We start from the raw sequence: 19,356 nt of genomic DNA, 5'->3' as shown, positions 1-19,356 counted from the left end.
GATTTGCCTGGCAAGCTATCATCGAGTTAAGTGAATCAGTGAGATGACAAATGTGATTGATCTGCATAAGAAAATAGAGAATATTCGAAAGGAAGTAGAGTTCCAAAAGAGATTAGCTGAGCACTGAGAATGACGATGGGAACAAGAATACTTGGAGAAAATTGAACTACTGTACCAGAACATAGAATTGAAAAAGAAATACGAAGGGATTCCAGAAGAGGTACGGAATAAGTTTGAATTAGTGCATTCGCCTAGTCGAATAGCATCTTAAGACATTTCTAATCAAAGTTAGCCATTAGTGAGGTTTTGCCTAAAATAGTTGTAACCATTGGACTATGCGTAGTGAAATTTTATGTAGTAAGCTGTATTTCCGTAAGGAACAGTGGACTTGGTACCTGCTGTTTTAATAAGTGCTATTAAAACATTGGTGGTTGGACAGTATTGGGTGCTTATCCATGAGTCTATTACTATAATTTAGTATTTAAATTAAGTGAAAATTTTTCGTTTGTGGTTTGAAAAGAGGAAATTATTCAATGTACAGTGTATGGGTTTAAGAGCTAGCAAGAATAGTAACCAAGTTTTAACTCTTCTTTTCATCGAGATTAAAGTTTGTCACTTCTCACCTTTTGATATCTTCACTGATTTTATTTAGCATGGTGTTTTAGCCATTGCATTATTATGATTTCCTTCCTAAAAAGATTGTGGTAGTGGCATGAGTGGAGAGATTTTAGGGAAAAAGCACTAAGCTTCCATCTTTCTTGAAGATACAAGGTAACTTTGGCAATAAACTTTCCTCTACTTCAAATATATGCAAACTAGTGGTTTAGGGTTTCAATTTCGGTAGTTTCATGAGAAAATTTCATGGTTTGAAGTTGTGATGTGATATTTTCAGTTTTTATGGTAATTTTCTGCCCACACATGATGCTTAAGTGTTGGCCATCATTTGGTAGCTTTGCTATCTGAAATATCTAGCTTTTATATACTAGTTTGACTTGCCTAAAGAAAATTTCAACTTGTGATTAGGAATTTCAGCTTAGGGTTTCATTTTTTAACTTGAGTAGATAACGGTTATATGCTTGATTTAGTGAGTTGTTGGCTGGGTATGTATATGCTTGAGTTGAAGTGATTTTGTGGGAAGGATGAAGCATTGGATTGGCTGGAAAAATTAGTAAACACAAAGGAAGTGCTGTTGAAAATTTATCCGCAGGGAACCTTGGGCAGTTTTAGGAAATCTGTTATATCTTGATGTAGAAAAGGCATAATTGAGTTCTGTTTGTTGAGTTTGAAACTAGATTCAGAGTACTATCAATCATGAAAATTTCAGCATTGTTCTCAATTTTTATGAATATCTGTGATTTTTCAAAATTGACTGAAATTGCATACCTGTTCTGTCTTTTACTGGGTGAAACAACAACTTTAGGTTGGAATTTGACTGAATTGTGGAGAGAATCTTTGTGACAGCCCCACCTCTCCCTAGGGTGAACCCTAGGGTATCAGCGGGTTGCCTGCCCAACTCTCGTCGGGGCTCAGTCAATTAAAGAACTAACAACTCAAATGAAGTGGATGAAATATCTTCCAAGCAAGGGAGATGTGGGACTGTCACAGGTGGTATCAAAGTCTAGGTTTGAATTGGCCTGGGCGAGTTAGAAATTTTTGACTTGAGGATTATATTTGATTATTTCTCTTAAGAGTACTTAAGTTTATCTACACTTTGTGTATGATGGACGGATCTAGTGGCCTTAGCGATAGACCGGTTGGTGAGACGTCCCATGAGGACTTACCGATGATTAGATACCAGATCAGGCCTGGTGGAGCTAGAGCCTATTGGAGCCCATCTGACGGTTATAGGCATTGCGAGTGTCGGCATATGTACACTTATCCTAATGAAGTAGTTCTGGCCATTGTGAAGGAGCGGAAGGTCCTAGTGAGGGACAATACTAGGCTTGGAGTTGAAGTGAATTACCTGAAGGAAACTATTAAAACGCAAGCCGAGCGGATTAAGGAGCTTGAGTATGATGTGGTCAAGGGCCGAGAAAGGGTTGATGACCTGTGCACGCAGCTTGGAGAAGCTCAAGAGCGCATGGTCAAGAGGGCCAAAAAAGTGAGGAATAGAGCAGAGTCCATCCTGAATATTTGTGATGATCTACTGGGAGAAGTGAGCGATGAGGCTTCACACATTGGAGATGACACATGAGCTGAACCTGCCCAGAGCGAGGGGTCAACCAATCCCGCCGCAGATTAGGCCTTCACTATTAGGTTACTATTGTGGATGATTTTGACTACTGTATATAGAAAGGATAGGGGATGCGGTGACTCGGTGGTTGTACAGCTTTCGTTTGACTACTTCCACTAGAGTTTTGCTTGATATGACTGCATGACTGTATCTGTACTTTTGAGACTAGTACTTGATACTTTTGGTCTTGTTATCTTGTAAACAACTGCTATGAGCCTTTAAATGTATACTACTGTTACTTTGACTTTGACTGTGACTTTGACTTTGATCTTGACTTTGACTTTGACTTTGTTTCGGCATTGGCGTTTTACTGCTTTGCATTTTCACTTGCTTATTTGACTCCGATTTCATTTTTATTTGACTTTTAAATATGAATGAGTATCTGGTATATACCCATACTTGCTTACCCTGTTAGTTATAATACTTGGGCCTAAACCAGTGAGTAATAATGGAGACTAGATGACAACGTGATCGGGGCCGTGGGCCCAGATCTAGGCAAGCCCAGAACCAAGAGGAGGAGCAAGGTTCTGTGGCAAACCAAAACCAGGGACCCAGAGGTGAAGAAGGGGACCAGGTAACTACAGTTATCAATCGTATGACTAATTTACTGGCCCGTTTGGTTGACCAGCAAGGTCAAGTACTTGATAACCAGCAAAGGCACCCTGAAGTAGGCGAAGATGGGTCCCTGGAATGGTTTCAAAAGTTCGCTCCTCCTAAATTTCTTAGAGGACCAGATCCTGAAGCTGCCGAGAACTGGTTTGAAAGAATGGAAAATATTTTTACTGGTTCGCATGGTCCCTGCGCGGAGTCAGTTTGGGGTTGAGTGGTGTTATTGTCCCGATTATGTGAGTAAGTGAAAAGGACTAGGTGCTCTCCTTGGGCGTAAGCTATGAATCATGACAGTTAGAAGCGTAAACCCTTTATCATGGTATTTGGGAGAAATAGATATATATGTCAGGTAGGAATCTCTAATAAGGGTGATTTACTCTTGGGACCGGCCAGCTCGAGTTGTGAATTATCTAATTGTGGATTCTTGTACTTGAGTACCAAAAAGCGGAAAACACTAGAATAAGGGTCTGTATCTTGACTGCACATGAGAAGTTTTGATGGCAAAAGTCAAGGCATGGAAGATTCTAACAGTTGACCTAATAATTGGATTGATTGAGGGAATGGATCTTGGAAGGTTATTATAAACTAATCTAGTCATAGTCTGGTTAGGGTTTCAATAGACGATAGCTAGATTGTAGTTTACGTCGAGAAATTTGCACTGAAGACCTGTTTCCTTCTCGTATGACTATGAGGACTTGATCAATGTTTATTGGATTGGGAGGCGGTATTAACTGCAACTATATAGGTATTTCCACCTCTCTTGTGATATCTGATACCTGTAGCTTGGTCCTCGACGAACTACCCTTACGTATACTTTCTTGACACCTATCCACTAATGTCAAAGTATGGACTTGGCTTGATTATTACCATGTTGAGATTGAGAGTTTTGGAATTATGTATGGGCGTTTGAGGAAAAGAATTAGGTTCTATACCTGTATCCAAAAGCTTGAGATGGGGTGTTGAACTTTTGAGATACGAAGTATACTTTAGGATTTCATTATGTACATAAGTGGTAAGGATACTCCTTGTGTTAAAATCTCCGAATAAGAATAAGTGGCATAGTATTTAGAGATATTGCCCTAAATGTATCCTACTGTCTTGTCTATCTCATTTAAGAATAGCTAAATTTAATTCCTCGTGGTTGGATTGGAAGTGAATAAACTTAAAAATTATATGACTAGAGTTTCCTATCGTAATGAGTTACTTCCTGCTCTTTTGATTTGCCTGGCAAGCTGTCATCGAGTTAAGTGAATCGGCGAGATGACAAATTTGACTGATCTGCATAAGAAAATAGAGATTATTCGCTAGGAAGTAGAGTTCTAAAAGAGATTAACTGAGCACTGGGAAGGACGATGGGAACAAGAATACTTGGAGAAAATTGAACTACTGCACTAGAACAGAGAATTGAAAAAGAAATGTGAAATGATTCCAGAAGAGGTACGGAATAAGTTTGAATTAGTGCATTTGCCTAGTCGAATAGCATCTCAAGACATTCCTAGTCAAGTTAGCCATTAGTGAGGTCTTGCCTGAAATAGTTGTGATCATTGGACTCTGTGTAGTGAAATTTTATGTAGTAAGCTGTATTTCCGTTAGGAACAGTGGACTTGGTACCTGCTATTTTAATAAGTGCTATTAAATATTGGTGGTTGGGCAGTATTGGATCCTTGTCCATGAGTCAATTGCTATAATTTAGTCTTTAAGTTAAGTGAAGATTTTTTGTTTGTCATTCAAAAGGAATAAATTATTCAATGTACAGTGTATGGGTTTAAGAACTAACAAGAATAGTAACCAAGTTTTAACTCTTCTTTTATCAAGATTAAAGTCTGTGTCACATTCTTCACCTTGACTAAATAAAAAATTTGACCAAATTGTCTTCATTTTTCCTCTTGCTTGGCCGAACAAAGAGAGAAGAAAAACCAAAGAGAGACCTTCAACTCTAACCTCAATTTTGTGTTTGAATCTTGAGTTTCAACCAACCAATTTGCAAACTACTTCCAATATATGTAAACTAGTGGATTAAGGTTGTAATTTTGGTAGCTTTATGGAAAATTTCATGGGTTGAAGTAGTGTTGTGGTAATTTTCATTTTTATGGAGAATTTTCTACCCACACATCATGCTTAAGTGTTGGCCATGGTCTGATAGCTTTGCTATGTGAAATATCTAGTTTTTATATGCTAGTTTGACTTGCCTAAAGAAAATTTCAGCTTGTGATTAGGAATTTCAACTCAGAGTTTCATTTTCTAACTTGAGTAGGTGATGGTTATATGCTTGATTTAGTGAATTGTTGGCTTGGTATATATATACACTTGAGTTGAAGCTGTTTTGTGGGAAGAATGAAGCCTTGAATTGGCTGGAAAAAATTAGTGAAAATAAAGGAAGTGCCACTGAAAATTTGTCCGCAGGGAACCTTGGGCAGTTTTAGGAAACCTATTATATCTTGATGAAGAAAAAAATCAGAATTGAGTTTTGTTTTTTGTATTTGAAACCAGATTCAGAGTATTATCAACTGTGAAAATTTCAACATTGTTCTCAATTTTCATGAATATCTGTCATTTTACAAAATTGATTGAAATTGCATACCTATTCTGTCTTTTACTGGGTGAAACAGAAAATTTAGGTTGGAATTTGACTGACTTGTGGATAGGATCTTATAATGGTACCTTCTAGAAAGTTGTAACCCTTTGAATCTATTTTCTGACGGTATAAAGTTTATAACGTTTGGACTTAAGAAGCTTGAGATATGATTTTTCAAATGGTATCGCGCAAAACTAGAAAATTTCTGTTTTCCTAGGACTGTTCGTACTTTCATTTCCAACTTTAGGATTGGAGTTGATAAACTATTTTGAGGTTGGTTTATGAGTGGAATTGAACTTAAATGAAAGGAAATGAGTTTCTTCAAATCATTTTAGGTCGGATAATTTCCAACTTTGTATTTTGAACGTCTTTTCTAATTTCTCCAAACTTTTGACTATAAGTGATACTCTTGTACTCTAAATGACTTTTGCAATATTGATTAGTAAGTACATGAGGATTACTCCTTGATTGGAACAAGCAAGTATTATATTTTGATAGGTTATGCAGGTATAAAACTTTAAATTGATGCATGTTCTAAATAAAGTTTTGGAACCTCAATTTATTCATAATATGGCTTTGTATTGCTAGTCTTTTACTATAGTATGTGACCACAGGACTCGAGAGAGTTCAAGAGGACATTCAAGTAAAATATGCTGAGCTATTCAGTAATCTAGGTGAGAATTTCGAGGACGAAATTCTTTAAGGGGGAGAGAGTGTGAGAACCCTCACTTTAAAATACAATTTCACTAAACTACATGCCTTGCCTTAAGATTTAAACCACTTATTACATGCCCTTGTATTATATTCTACACGTGTTACAACAATTCCCTTGTATTGCATTTCATATCCTCTACTTGAATAAAAATATTTCTTTGAGTTGGTTTTAGTTTATTTCACCACTTACATTTTACCAAGTGATTTTTATTTGTGGTAAGGACTTTATATGAGAGATTAGAGGTGTTAAATAGGTAGTGGTACATTTGAAAGGGTGGTAACATCATTAGTCAAAGAATTAAGAGAAGTTGTGGACAAGAAGTGGGTTATGTGGCCAAACCCTAGCCAAGTATTTTGTTTGACCAAAGGTTAGAGGACAATTTAAACTCATTTTGGCCTTTTCTTTTCTTGTTGTGGCCGAAACCCTTGAGGCTTGTCAAGGAAGAGAGAACTCCATTTTCTTGCATTCTAACCCTAGATGATCAAGAGCAAAAACCTAAAGAGAAAGATCTTGAGTTAATTGAGAAACTTTCCTCCAACCCTGGTGCTTGTTTCAAGCTTGAAGCTTTCTTTTGGGTGGATTGATTTGGTGGTTCAAGCTTCTCTTTAAATGATAGTTTTATGGTGTTATATCATGTACTTTAAGTTTTAATGGCAAACTACAAGTTGTTTTGGTTAAGATTTGGAATTAATCTCTTGAATTAAACAAGTGGTAGTTGAGTTAGTTAGTATGCCTACCATGTGTTTGATGAAATGCTTGAACTTTGCTCATGGTTGTTATGAAGTATTAACATGTTTTAGACCCCTTTTGAGTTAGATCTAACACTTGATATGTTGTTTAAGTGAAAATCATGAGAGGATGAAGGTTGGATGAATAGGTGAAATTGTGGACTGTTTTCTTTTTCTTGGCTGACCGGTATTAGAAGGAAGGGTTTCTGTGACGCCCCCACTTCTCCTAAGGGCAAACCCAAGGGTATCCGCGGAACGCCTGCCCAACTCTCGCCAAGATTCGAGACAATTCCATTTCAAACTTAAAGTCTAATACTAACAATGAAAGTCGGAATAAAGGTACGAAGTCATTTCCATACATAAATATTCAGTCTTACATCATAATTTCAAATTTACAATCACTTTCCCCAAAATATACAACATCCAAAAGTTTCTAGTCGATTACAATCAAAACACTATTACAAAAGTGCCTCAAGATGGCATTTTCGTAATTTCTTCCATTCCGATTCCTGTTAAGGAAAACAAACTAATGGGATGAGCCAATACTCGGTGAGGTCAAGAAAGTCATGCAAGCACGTAGTTCAAGTATCAGTAACATTTATACCATAAATAAAGCAATAAAGTCAAGTAATACACGATAAACAATTAAACACACTTGAGTAGGATACAGGAGCTCTCAGGAGCTAATTTCCACTTGCTTTGCCAATGCTCGATCCACTACCTCCACGAGTTGGCACTCCATTAACTGGGTAGCCTTTGAAGTTCGTAAAAGCTCCACTTATTACTTCATCCGGCCAACATTTCACCCTCTCGGATCCGTAACCAAACACGCACAAAAAAGGTGATACTCGACGAGTATGCCAAAAAAGATCTCAAGAGATCAAGTTGTTTTTAAGAACACGCACGAAAAGGGTGACACTCCACGAGTATGCCGAACAAGATCTCAAAAGATCAAGTTGTATTTTTGTTATTCTCTTGGTTTATCAAGCTTCTCGACCAATCCCATGCCGGATCGAGTTGTAAGGTTGGCTAAGAGAATTGGGCGTCCCCATAAGTCGAGGAGGTTCACTCCGCTTGACAACATGACACGCACGAACACACGACATGCACACGTAAACAAGTATATTTTGCCGATGAGATTCACTCTAATCGACTTTAAAAATCAAGTTTTATGCAAGTAAGGTTTGAGTAGAGGAGAGCGAGTGCGATAAAGTACACACTCGTCTCGTCAAGTGATATTCACGTATATAAGCAGATAAATCAAGTAAACACAACAAGTAATGCACTTGACACTCACCGATTCAAAATAAGTGAGCGAACAACGCTTTAGGTGTCCGCACCGAGATTCCCTTCGAAATCTCCTTGAGCACCTGAACAATTAATAAGTATTTTTCACTCACAATCACGTATTAATCAAGAAAGGAGTTACACTTATTTAGACTAGTCAATACCTCAAACCGAGAACCTTAGCCACTCAAAATAAAGGTTCAAAAGTGAGGTCTTATTAACACAAGAAAAACTGATTTCCTTCATGAAATTGAGTTGAAAATGATCAATCATTATCAAAGGGTAGCGAAAAGTTTTCCAAAAACTCATTTCTCCTCAAGTTCGAAAATTTCAGTTTCAAGGAGCAATATTTGAAAAATCATATCTTGCACTCCTTAGGTCAGAAATTGGAAAACTTGGTACCGTTGGAAACTACTTCCAAAGTACTAAAAGTTCCTAGAAGGTACTTTTCCATGATTCAAAATGGAAGACACTCAAATTTCGGCTTAAAGTTGCTGACTTGGGCTATTAAGACAGTTTCGGGGTTGGTTTTTGGCCAACTTTGAAAATTCGGCAAAATTCACACACTTTGAACTAGCCTCTCAAATTTGAAACTCAATTAGAGTTACAATCAAAGTTTAAAACATAAAAGTAGAACAAGAATCGGAGTTTTGAGCACCAAGATATAGCGGCCCAAAGTTACTGAAATTTCCTCATTGAACAAGGATTTTCCAGATTTGAAACACGAATTTGAGGCTTTGGTTGGGCATCGAAATGGACTCAGAATGGCACCAAATTTGGTAGTATTATACTACCATATAAGGGTTATTCCTCTGTCAAATTTCATGCAGAAATTCATACGGAAAATCAGTTAACAAAGTCACTAAAGTTTCAAGAATTTCCAAGGCAAATCTGCCTTGTACTTTAATTTTCCTTTTCTCAAACATTTGGCCAACGACAACATCTCAAACATGATTCATTTGTGAAGACAATATCTAAGAAACATCTAAAATATGTTTGATAGGTGATTAACACCAAGAGTTTCAAAATAACAAGTCTCAATTCAAAATGAGCCACTGGCTAGCCCAAAATTAGGGTTTTCAATCACTGATGCAGTTCTGAAATTCGGCCACAACTCACTCAATTCAACTTGGAATTGGGTGTGGTTAGTGGCGTTGGAAACCACATTCATAAGGTTACAATTTCTCAGAAGGAATTATTTTAAAATTCTATCCAAAACTAGCTCATAATCGAGCAACAAGTCGCAGCATAGTACCAGTTTTCTAACACAGTAGAGCAACAGGAAAGGTGAATTTGAAAGGCTGGTACGGTTTACTCGAGTGGAATCAGAGGATACATTTTATACCGTTGGAAAAATGGAAGTGTCTAGTTTCTAATTCCACAAACGGCAATCGATTTTGACGCCGGACCAAAGAGTTATAGTCATTTGAAAATCACTGCCAGAGGAACTCCAGACACACGTTCCAGCCATGAACTTATTTCGAAATCTAAACATTTACCTAACCAAATCAAGTGATTTTTTATGTAAACTTTCCATACAACCTATACAACATATCTACATCAAAATTAAGTCAATTTAACCACAAAAATTCGCATCAAGGGGCACGGCAAAAACAGGACAGATTCGGCCCTTCAACATGCAACACTTCCTTTGATTTTCTTTTCACTTTTACCACTTATCTCTACTAGATTAACACTTAATCAACACAATTAACATCCAATCTCATCAAATCAGATCATCAAGTCCATTGTGGGATTTCATAGAGCCCACTCACAAGATTTCCAACAATCCAAAGCTACCCATATGAAGCTACAAGCTTCTAAGTGCAATATAACTTACATAAACTAAGATTCAAGGGTTTGATCGTTAATTACCTCCTTAGATGATTAAACCAGAAATTTTCAGTCCTTTGAAGCTCAAGAAAACCGTGGAAGGGAAGCTCCTTTCTTAGCTTAAGATGATCACCAAGTGATTTACAAGTTGTGGTAAAATTTTGAGATGTTTGGTGTAAGTTTGAGTGAGATAAGATGAAGAAAATTTTGGGTCTTCTTCCTCCTTGTTGTTCGGCTGCTTGAGGGTGTGAGAGGGAGTGAAATCTGATGTAGTTAGCTTCTAAAGGAAAGTTAAGAATTTGTGGACCAAAATTACTCAAAAGGTCAACTAAGACTAATGCACGTGCGTGCGCGTTTCGTGCTTGTTTCCTCTTGATTTTGTTTCACTTGTACACTAAACCTTTAATGCACTTGCATTCATACTATTATTATTCACTCTTAATAGTCTAAAAATAAAGGTCTAATGTCCCTCAAATAATCGCGCGTGCGGAAACGCGTACTTCTGATTTGTGTGCGATAGAGCGAAATTTCTAAGGAATTCTTATAACGACAGTATAACTAACTAATACTTGAGTACTTGAACATAAAAATAACTATTTTAAGACTAATGTATAAGTCTTTAATTTCCAAGCATATTGTACCCTCGAATCGATTATTACCTCCAAACGCGTATTCACTATTCTCACTAAACGAGCTTTCAAAAATTAAATTTATTAACGAAACATTTTAAAAATATATGCAAGTCATAGTTCCATGTAAATGGTTCTAAAAGGGTTGAAATAAATTATTCGGAGAAAATGGATGAATAAATATTTAAGTAAGCTAGTAATATACAATAAAATAAGAAAATTTTCGGGTCCTCGCAGTTTCTCCTTGATTTTGGTGGTTCAATTGTACCCTAATCAAGCCTAATAAACTTGGCTAGACATTGGTTAAGCTCATGTGTGAGTTGGAATGAAATTTGAGCAAGTAAAATGGTGGTTTGGACCATTAATGGTCTGTTTTGGTTTTCTTGATGGCTAGACTGCTATGGTCATTCTTAAGCATGTTTGTGTTAGATTTTGAAATCCAATGGTCCTAGGTGACTTGACTCCCTGTATATGAACGTTTGAGGACTGATTTGGGTGAATTTGAACCAAAACAAATGAAGATAGCACCAAGAACTAATGTAGTTTTGTGACGACCCCACCTTCCCCTAAGGCGTACCAAAGGGTTCGGCGGACCGCCTGCCCAACTCTCGCCAGGATTCACTCACTCGTATCACGTGCATACATCCGAGGACCATAAATAACATCGCAATTCAAGCTCATAATTTACATTGATGCACAATCAAGATACAAAACCTCAATATACCCAAACTGGTTCAAAGTGTATACAATCCAGATACAAAACATTCTATTCGAGTAATAGCGCGAGTACAAGTCAAAAGTCAAAATAACTAGACTACGCTAGTCTTTACACGTCTCATGCCTCGCTCGTACCCCTGTAAGGAAAACAAAACTAACGGAGTGAGCCAAAGCTCAGTGAAGTTCCAAATCTCAAATTGGCCATCAAACAAAGTAATAACAGTGTAATAGTGAAATAGCGAGCAAACAAGTCCAATCAAAGAGATAATACTTCAGGTAATCAAGAATATGTTGATCATATTCACACATAAGGATACAGTGGCTCATGTCTCGGCTCCATCCCAGCTTGATCGATTGGTAGTTGACACTCCGTCAACTTTCAAGTAATAACTAGTCCAGAAAGAAAACCCCACTTCACGCCAGTATCCGTCCACCGATCAACCACCTTTTCCGGGCCCGCACGCCTCACGAAACACGGGTGGTAATACTCGAGTATACCGATTAGCCGAGGAGATAACACTCCACTCGACATTACTAGTTACCCAGGGTTCGTTATTTAATCGACCAGGCCCTTGCCGGCTCGACTCGATTAACTAGCCACAGGGTTTCTGGAATTCCAGGCAAGATATAATTCATACACATGTAAAGCAAGTCAATTGAAATCGATAAACAAGTACAAGTCTCATTAGGGCAAGTGCGATAAAGTACACCCTTTCCCCGTCAAATCACTTATATATCATGTAATCACATTTGTCAAAGACAAATCACAAATATCAAGTTCAATCAGGTATTTGGAAGCACTCACCAAAAGTAGTGCCTCTAATGTTCGCGTCTGGGTGGTACTTCGGGTTTGGAGTCCAAATCTGTGATAAAACTTGATTTAAGAACTTTGAAAATCAACTAAGGTTCAAAACTTAGACGTTTCGTTCAATAAGAATCAAGAATTGAAATCGGAAAGGAAAACCTTAATTTCCTATGATCATTGACACTTTTCTAGGGTGATTGAGTAGTAGGATAGTGTAGAATAATAATTGCCAAATAATTTTCAAATTGTAGACACCAAATTTTTGGTGTAATTTCATTTTTTAGTTTTTTTATTTGTCGTGTTCATTTTTAGTTTTTAGTTTCCAGTTTTATTTTTATTTTTAAGTTTTATCATAGAATTTGTTGAAAGAGAAAAAGAAAAAGAGAGAAAGAAAGAAAAATCATAAAAAAGGGGAAAAAGGGAAAAAAGGGAAATTTGTTCACAAAAATATGTTTATTTCTTTAAATTCAACCTTTTTGCACTTTAGTTATTTTTATTAAGTTATTTTGAAAAAAGAAGAGAAAAAAAGGAAAAATGAAGAAAATTTGAAAAATGGATATTTTTGTGGTTTTTATTTATTTAGTTTGTTTTTTTATTCATTTGTTTTCATTCTTATTATTATTACATGGTTTTTTCGTTTTGTTATTATTATCCTTATTTATATTCTGTATTTATTAAGTTTAAAAGCAAAAAAAAAAAAAAAAAAAAAAAAAAAAGATGATACGCGGCTGCAAGCTGCGTTTTTTACGCAGCTTGCAAACAAAGGATTTAGCGGCCCTTAGCTGCAAATATGGCAAGAGGGCTGAGTTGTTTTAGGGTTGGTTTTGCTGATATAAATAGACAGAGGAAGGGTAGCCGCAAAAGGAGAGGTTTTTAGCAGGAACAAGCACCAAAAACCAAAACAAAAAAGAAAGTGAGGGAGAGGTTCTCGGATGAAGGCAAACAAAAACAGCTAAGAGAAAAATTCTGAGGAGGGGCTGAGTGAAAAGGATAGAATTACGGCTAGAGAGGTTTCTGGGAGAGAGCCTAAGCGAATGGGAGAGGGATTGGAGTAACGGAAAAAAGAAAAAACTGAGAACCAACGGGGAGACGAAAAAACATCAAAGAAGGAAGAAAGGCTAAGGGGGTTTTTCTGGGGTTTACAAGCTGAGAGTTTGAGAGCCGAGAGCAAAAGGGAAAAAATCAAGCAAGAGTGGAGGGTTTGAGAGCAAAAATGACGGCCGCAATCTGGAAGAGAAAACACTGGAGCGAGAGAGTTGGGAGACGAAGTTGACGGCTAAAACAAGAGAGTAAGAGAGAATTTTTGGAAAGCTGTAAGAAAGGGAGCGAAAATCTGAGGAAAACTGGAAGAGAAAGTGAAAAGAAGAGCCGTGGAAGGAGCCATTTCATCCGAGGAAGAGGAGGTTCAAGATACAAAATCCAATCTCAGTTTTCTTCATCGGAGTCAGTGATTGACCTCTTCATCGAACCAGGGCTTCAAGTCCAAAGGTGGAACAGGTAGTCTTCAACCTTTATTCTCGTTCATTCTTTTCATATGGAATTTGGTCAGTGTAACCAGAGATCTCAGGCTTTCACTTGCGTTTAGAGGTTGAATTACTGAAGTAAAGTTGATGTTTGGGTGTATTGAGAGACAGTCCGTTGTTCTTCTTGTATTCATTTTCCATTTCCATTTCATCAACCAAAGTTGTTTCTTTTTTTGCTGTTTGCTTTGTCGGTCATAGCCAGGGCTGATGGCACTTGTTTTTTTATTACCATTTTTGCTTCTAAAATCTGGAGTCAATTTTGTCTTTCCTTTTGCACTTCATCTGACAAATATGGTTTAGAGAGTTCTGGGAAATGCATCATTTGTGGTTGGGATTTGATGATAGAACGCATAAGGTCTTATCTTTGGGGTTTAGAGAGTGCCGTTTGCTGTGAATTTGTTTTACTTTCCAGATTTGCATGTTTTCTTGAATCTTTGTATTGAACATGAAAAACAAGGCCTGGTGTTTCTATATTTTGATTCCAGTTTTTCGTTTGTTTTGAATGAAATGCTAAGTGGCGGACCGCATTGCTTAAGATTTCAATGTTGCAGAAATTTTTGTAAACCTTGCATTGTTTAGTTTTTGCATGACTGTCGTTCGACCCTTGGTGCCTAAATCTGCAAGTTCATGATGCGAAGTGAGAGGTTTGGGTAGTTGTGTTTGGTTTTGAGAGCGCTTGAAAGCTGAATTTGCGAAGTGCAGAACTATAGAAGGTTCGGCAGTAAATTTTCTTCTTTCTTCTATTGCTGTTAGTTTCTCCCCTTAATGGTCAGCCCCCCCTTCTTTGTTTCCACCCTTTAATAAAGTTGTATATCTAGTCGATGATGGAGAGGCAGAAACCTACTATATGACGAACCTGTTTGCATGATAGAATGAGTAGAGTTGCGGCTGGAAAATTGCCGCAAGCCTAAAAACAAAAATGCAGCAGTTTGGTTTGTTTTGTGCAGAAGTTTTTTTGCTTTCTTTTTTATCTGAAACTGGCCTGAAAGTATTCCCATAATCCTATTGTTGTTGGGTTGTAGCCATGTTTGATTGGAGAGATTAGGATGCTGCGTGCTTTTTGTTTACTGAAACTTGCTTGAAGTTGCGGAAGCTTGCACAGTAGCAATAGCCGAAAGAAATGGCTTCTATTTGTTTTGGCCGAAAAGCTGTGAATTGCATGCATGCAAATGTTTTTCAAATTTGCACTTCCAACCCCCAAGTCTCTCCTTGACTCACTATGACCCAGAAATTGGAAGGATTAATCAATTTAGTCCATGAGATTTTGCAGCAAATGCTACAAAGACCCGTTTGCTTTTCAATCGTTTGCATTCAAGTTCTAAAGTGTTTGTAATCTGAGCTATTACTTGCTTTTGTCGTTGCCCTTGGACCTTTGAAGTTCTTGAAAGTGTTTGATTAAGCTTGAGTGCCTTGTTAATATCTGCAATTTGGTCCTTGGAAATTTTAATTTTTCAATTCATTGCTTGTTTTGCTTCAACTAATTACCATGCTTTGTCAATTGCACTTAAGTCATGACTTTGGGGACCTTATGGTCAAGTGAGCTTTGCTTTGCACATTTCTTTTAATTTTTCTTAAATAAATTGGTGCCTTGACCATTTCTTTTATTTTGGAGGATAAATAAGTGATTTCACTTCATTGGGCCCCAATTTCAAGGGAGGTACACTCTATCCCTCATTTGCACTACATTTGACCTTACGTGCTCCTACGTGTTATGTGAATATGCATGCCTACTCCGCTTTCCTTATCTCCTTGCGTGCATTTACTTGCTTTTACTTTTATTTAAGCTTTATGGGGTATGTGTACACCTCTTGGCTTGTAATAGATAGGGCTCGGAGAGCATCTTGTCCATTTCCCCTTCCCCTTTATGCTTTTATGGGGTATGTGTACACCTCTTGGCTTGTAATAGATAGGGCTCGGAGAGCATCTGGTCCACTTCCCCTTCCCCTTGCTTGCTTGTTTTTGTTGCTACATGTTTAATTGCTTTATTAGGCTCTTGCATCTAGTCGAGCATGCTAAATGCTATGTGCTATGTGTTTACGAGTATTTTGGCATGTCTACTTGCTTTCCTAGCCATGAATGAATGGAATGGATGAATGTACGTTTCCGCTAGTCCAACGCTGGTCGGAATTCATAGAATGGGCTAGTCCAACGCTAGACCCTTAGGGATTTCCCCTCATTAGCATATCATTTGCTTTTTCACCACATATCATGCATTTTTCTTAGTTTTATCACTTGGCATGCTCCTCGAACCCCCTTTCCCTTCATTTTAGGATTTTTGCATATCATGATAGTTGTAGGGTCCATTTGCTTGAGGGTCCCCTTCTGATAAGGGAAACGAGCGAGTGTGGCTACTCGATAGCCTTAGCACGCTAGTTTTGCCTTCTAATCAAAGGGAAAATCGAAATCGACAAGTTAGGAGTCATTCCCATACCCGACCTGATGCATTCCCTTAGGTTCATTCATTCTCATTTGTCACTCACTCATTCTTTTCAATTCACATTTTCCTTTCCTTATTGTTCATTTTGATTTCTACTTCACAAAATTGCATTTAATTACACCTATATGCACTTATCACTATATTTCATACACTTACACACAAACACTTGGAATTTTCATACAATTGCACACGTGCACCTTTTCATACACTTGCACACGAACACTTGGATTTTTAATTTCTTTCATACACTTTCACACTTGCACACTTGGGTCTCATTTGCATTAATCGACCTCTATGAGGTTTTCCTTTGTTGGCCGCCACAATTCATGTGGTTTGGGACCAAAAGCCTCACGAGAGACATCGTAGAATTTAGGATTGCATTTCTCTTTCTGTTTTGCATTCATATAGTCATATCCAACGTGCGAACATACATTGGGTAGAAAACTAGGAAAAATTGGTTTAAGTCGCGCAACTAGCCTTGGCTAGGTCAAAGGGGTGCCTTGGATTCTATCCTTGCCTTCCCCTTTGTCAAACGTGACCCCCGAACCTTTTTCTTTGGCTTACGTGGACTAGGAGTCGTTTTAAAAAGGGTTTTGCTACTTTGTTTTTTTTAAAAACATCTTTTTGGGTGACTTGGTACACCCCAAATCTATACCAAGTGGCGACTCCGTTTTCATATTTAAAAAACCCTTTTTAAATTTTCATTTGGCCAAATCGTCGCTTTCCAAAGTCCCATGGCCTATTTACTTTTCATGTTGCACACGTTCACACCACACTTCGCACATTCACATCATCATCACAATTCATTCGAAAAGTGGGGCGCGACACAAATAAAAGGGAATTTTCAAGAAATATATGAGGAATTTACAAGTCCTCACACTCTCTCCCCCTTAAGAAAATTTCGACCTCGAAATTCATACCTTTTGTCGTGAACAGGTCGGGATATTTCTCTTGCATGTCCTTTTCTAGTTCCCAGGTTGCTTCTTCCACTTCATGATGCTTCCATAGAACTTTTACTAATGGAATCTGCTTGTTTCTCAGGTCCTTCACCTTCCGATCCAATATTTGAATGGATCGTTCTTCATAGGTTAAGGACTCGTCGAGTTCAACATCTTCTGGTGGCAAAATGTGAGTCGGATCTGGATGGTATTTCTTAAGTAAAGAAACATGGAAAACGTCATGGATCCGAGACAAACTAGCTGGTAACTCAAGTCGATAAGCCACCTTTCCTATTTGCTGGAGTTTATTGAAAGGTCCTATGTATCGTGATTGCAACTTTTTCCCTTTTCCTGCTCTAATCTTTCCTTTCAATGGGGTAACTCGAAGAAACACCTTATCTCCTATCTCGAACTCTAGATCCTTCCTCCGATGATCGGCATAACTTTTTTGTCGGCTTTGGGCTGTTTGAAGTCTTTGGCGGATCACCTTTACCCGTTCGTAGGCATCCTCAACCCATGGTATTGTAGCCGGATCTATAATCTTTTTCTCTCCTACTTTATCCCAATGGATTGGGGATCGACATCGTCGTCCATACAAGGCTTCATATGGGGCCATTTGAATAGAGGAATGATAACTATTGTTATATGCAAATTCAACCAAGGTTAAGTATCGACTCCAACTTCCTCCAAAGTCCACAATACAGGCTCTCAGCATATCCTCAAGAGTTTGAATGGTTCTCTCAGATTGTCCATCAGTTTGCGGGTGATATGTTGTACTATAATTCAACTTAGTTCCTAGAGTCTCTTGCAATTTCTGCCAGAATCGGGATACAAACCTAGGGTCTCTGTCGGATACAATGCTTACTGGTATCCCGTGTAGTCTTACCACTTCATCCATATAAAGTTTGGCAAGTTTCTCCAAAGAATATTTCATATTTACTGGCAGGAAATGTGCGGTCTTAGTTAATCGATCCACTATTACCCAAATCGCATCATGCCCCTTTTGTGTTCGTGGCAACCCTGATACAAAATCCATCGTTATGTGCTCCCATTTCCATTCAGCGATCTCTAAAGGCTGTAACAGACCTGACGGTTTTTGATGCTCAGCTTTCACTTGTTGGCATGTAAGACACCTTTGTACAAACTGGGCAATCTCCGTCTTCATATTCTCCCACCAATACAGACTTTTGAGATCTTGGTACATCTTATTATTCCCTGGGTGCACCGTATACCAAGAGCGGTGAGATTCCTCCAAAATCTCCCTCTTTAACTCCTCATCCCTAGGTACAACGACACGATTTTGGAACTTTAAGATTCCATCAGGACTTAGGTTAAAGTTAGACAACTCCCCTTTCTTCACTTTTTCTACCCACTTTTGCACCATTGGGTCCTTCACTTGGCCCTCTTTGATCCGATCTACTAGTGTCGATTTCACCTCAATATTTTCAAAAATCACCTTCTTTGGTTCCAAACGAGGTTTTCATTCACATACATCTTCTAACAAGCTGCACTCTCTCACCATGGAACTTGTTAGTTGAGCCTTTCGGCTTAAAGCATCTGCTACAACGTTGGCCTTTTCGGGATGATAGTTAATCGTGTAATCATAATCTTCTAAGAACTCCAGCCACCGACGTTGTCTTAGATTTAGCTCCTTCTGAGAAAACAGATACTTAAGACTCTTGTTAAATAGATAATGTCGAAAGTCACACCGTATAGATAATGTCGCCATTTTTCAAGGCAAACACAATAGCTGCAAGCTCCAAGTCATAGGTTGGATAGTTCTGCTCATGAGGTTTTAACTTTCGAGACGCATAGGCAATCACATTCCTATTTTGCATCAACACGCACCCTAGCCCCTCTTTTGAAGCATCGGTATGAACCGTATAGCTATCGTTCCCATTGGGCAAAGCTAACACTGGAGCCATAGTCAATTGCTTCTTAAGCTCTTGGAAACTACTCTCACACTTAATGTCCCAGATGTACTTTCCTTGTTTCTTTGTCAAGTTAGTTAAGGGTCCCGCAATTCTCGAGAAGTTCTTTATAAATCGGCGGTAGTACCCTGCTAAACCTAGAAAACTTCGCACCTCTGTGGGATTCTCTGGTCGCTTCCATTTGGCTACAGCTTCTACTTTCGCCGGGTCTACAGCAAGCCCATCTTTTGAAATTATAAGACCTAGGAACGCCACTTTTTCCAGCCAAAATTCACACTTGCTGAACTTAGCGAACAATTGGTGCTCTCTTAGGGTTTGCAGCACTATTCGCAAGTGTTGTTCATGCTCCTCCCTTGACTTCGAATATACTAGGATATCATCAATAAACACCACTAC

The 19,356-nt window shown here is 38.1% G+C and overlaps 1 protein-coding gene across 1 annotated transcript; it reads right to left on the bottom strand.

Moving 5' to 3' along the window:
* Positions 1–4,042: 4,042 nt before the first annotated feature.
* Positions 4,043–17,645, bottom strand: LOC140005590 (uncharacterized). Its single transcript, XM_072046597.1, has 2 exons — positions 17,142–17,645; positions 4,043–4,120 (listed from the first exon to the last, which is right to left on the bottom strand). Exons 1-2 carry the CDS (start codon positions 17,643–17,645, stop codon positions 4,043–4,045), a joined length of 582 nt encoding a protein of 193 aa, XP_071902698.1.
* Between the last annotated feature and the right edge of the window lie 1,711 nt (positions 17,646–19,356).

The sequence above is a fragment of the Coffea arabica genome, chromosome 4e (assembly GCF_036785885.1).
Source record: "Coffea arabica cultivar ET-39 chromosome 4e, Coffea Arabica ET-39 HiFi, whole genome shotgun sequence".
Classification (NCBI taxonomy): Eukaryota; Viridiplantae; Streptophyta; class Magnoliopsida; order Gentianales; family Rubiaceae; genus Coffea; species Coffea arabica.
The sequence above is the reverse complement of the archived record's forward strand: the minus strand, read 5'-3'. Positions and strand labels throughout refer to the sequence as shown.

What these genes read in the sequence shown, in the direction of transcription:
- LOC140005590 (XM_072046597.1), bottom strand. Translation starts at nt 17,645, where the DNA reads ATGGCCCCATATGAAGCCTTGTATGGACGACGATGTCGATCCCCAATC. An exon ending in TTCAAATATTGGATCGGAAG is followed by an intron (nt 4,121 to 17,141) that starts GTGAAGGACCTG and finishes TTTCTTATGCAG; the next exon opens with ATCAGTCAAATTTGTCATCT.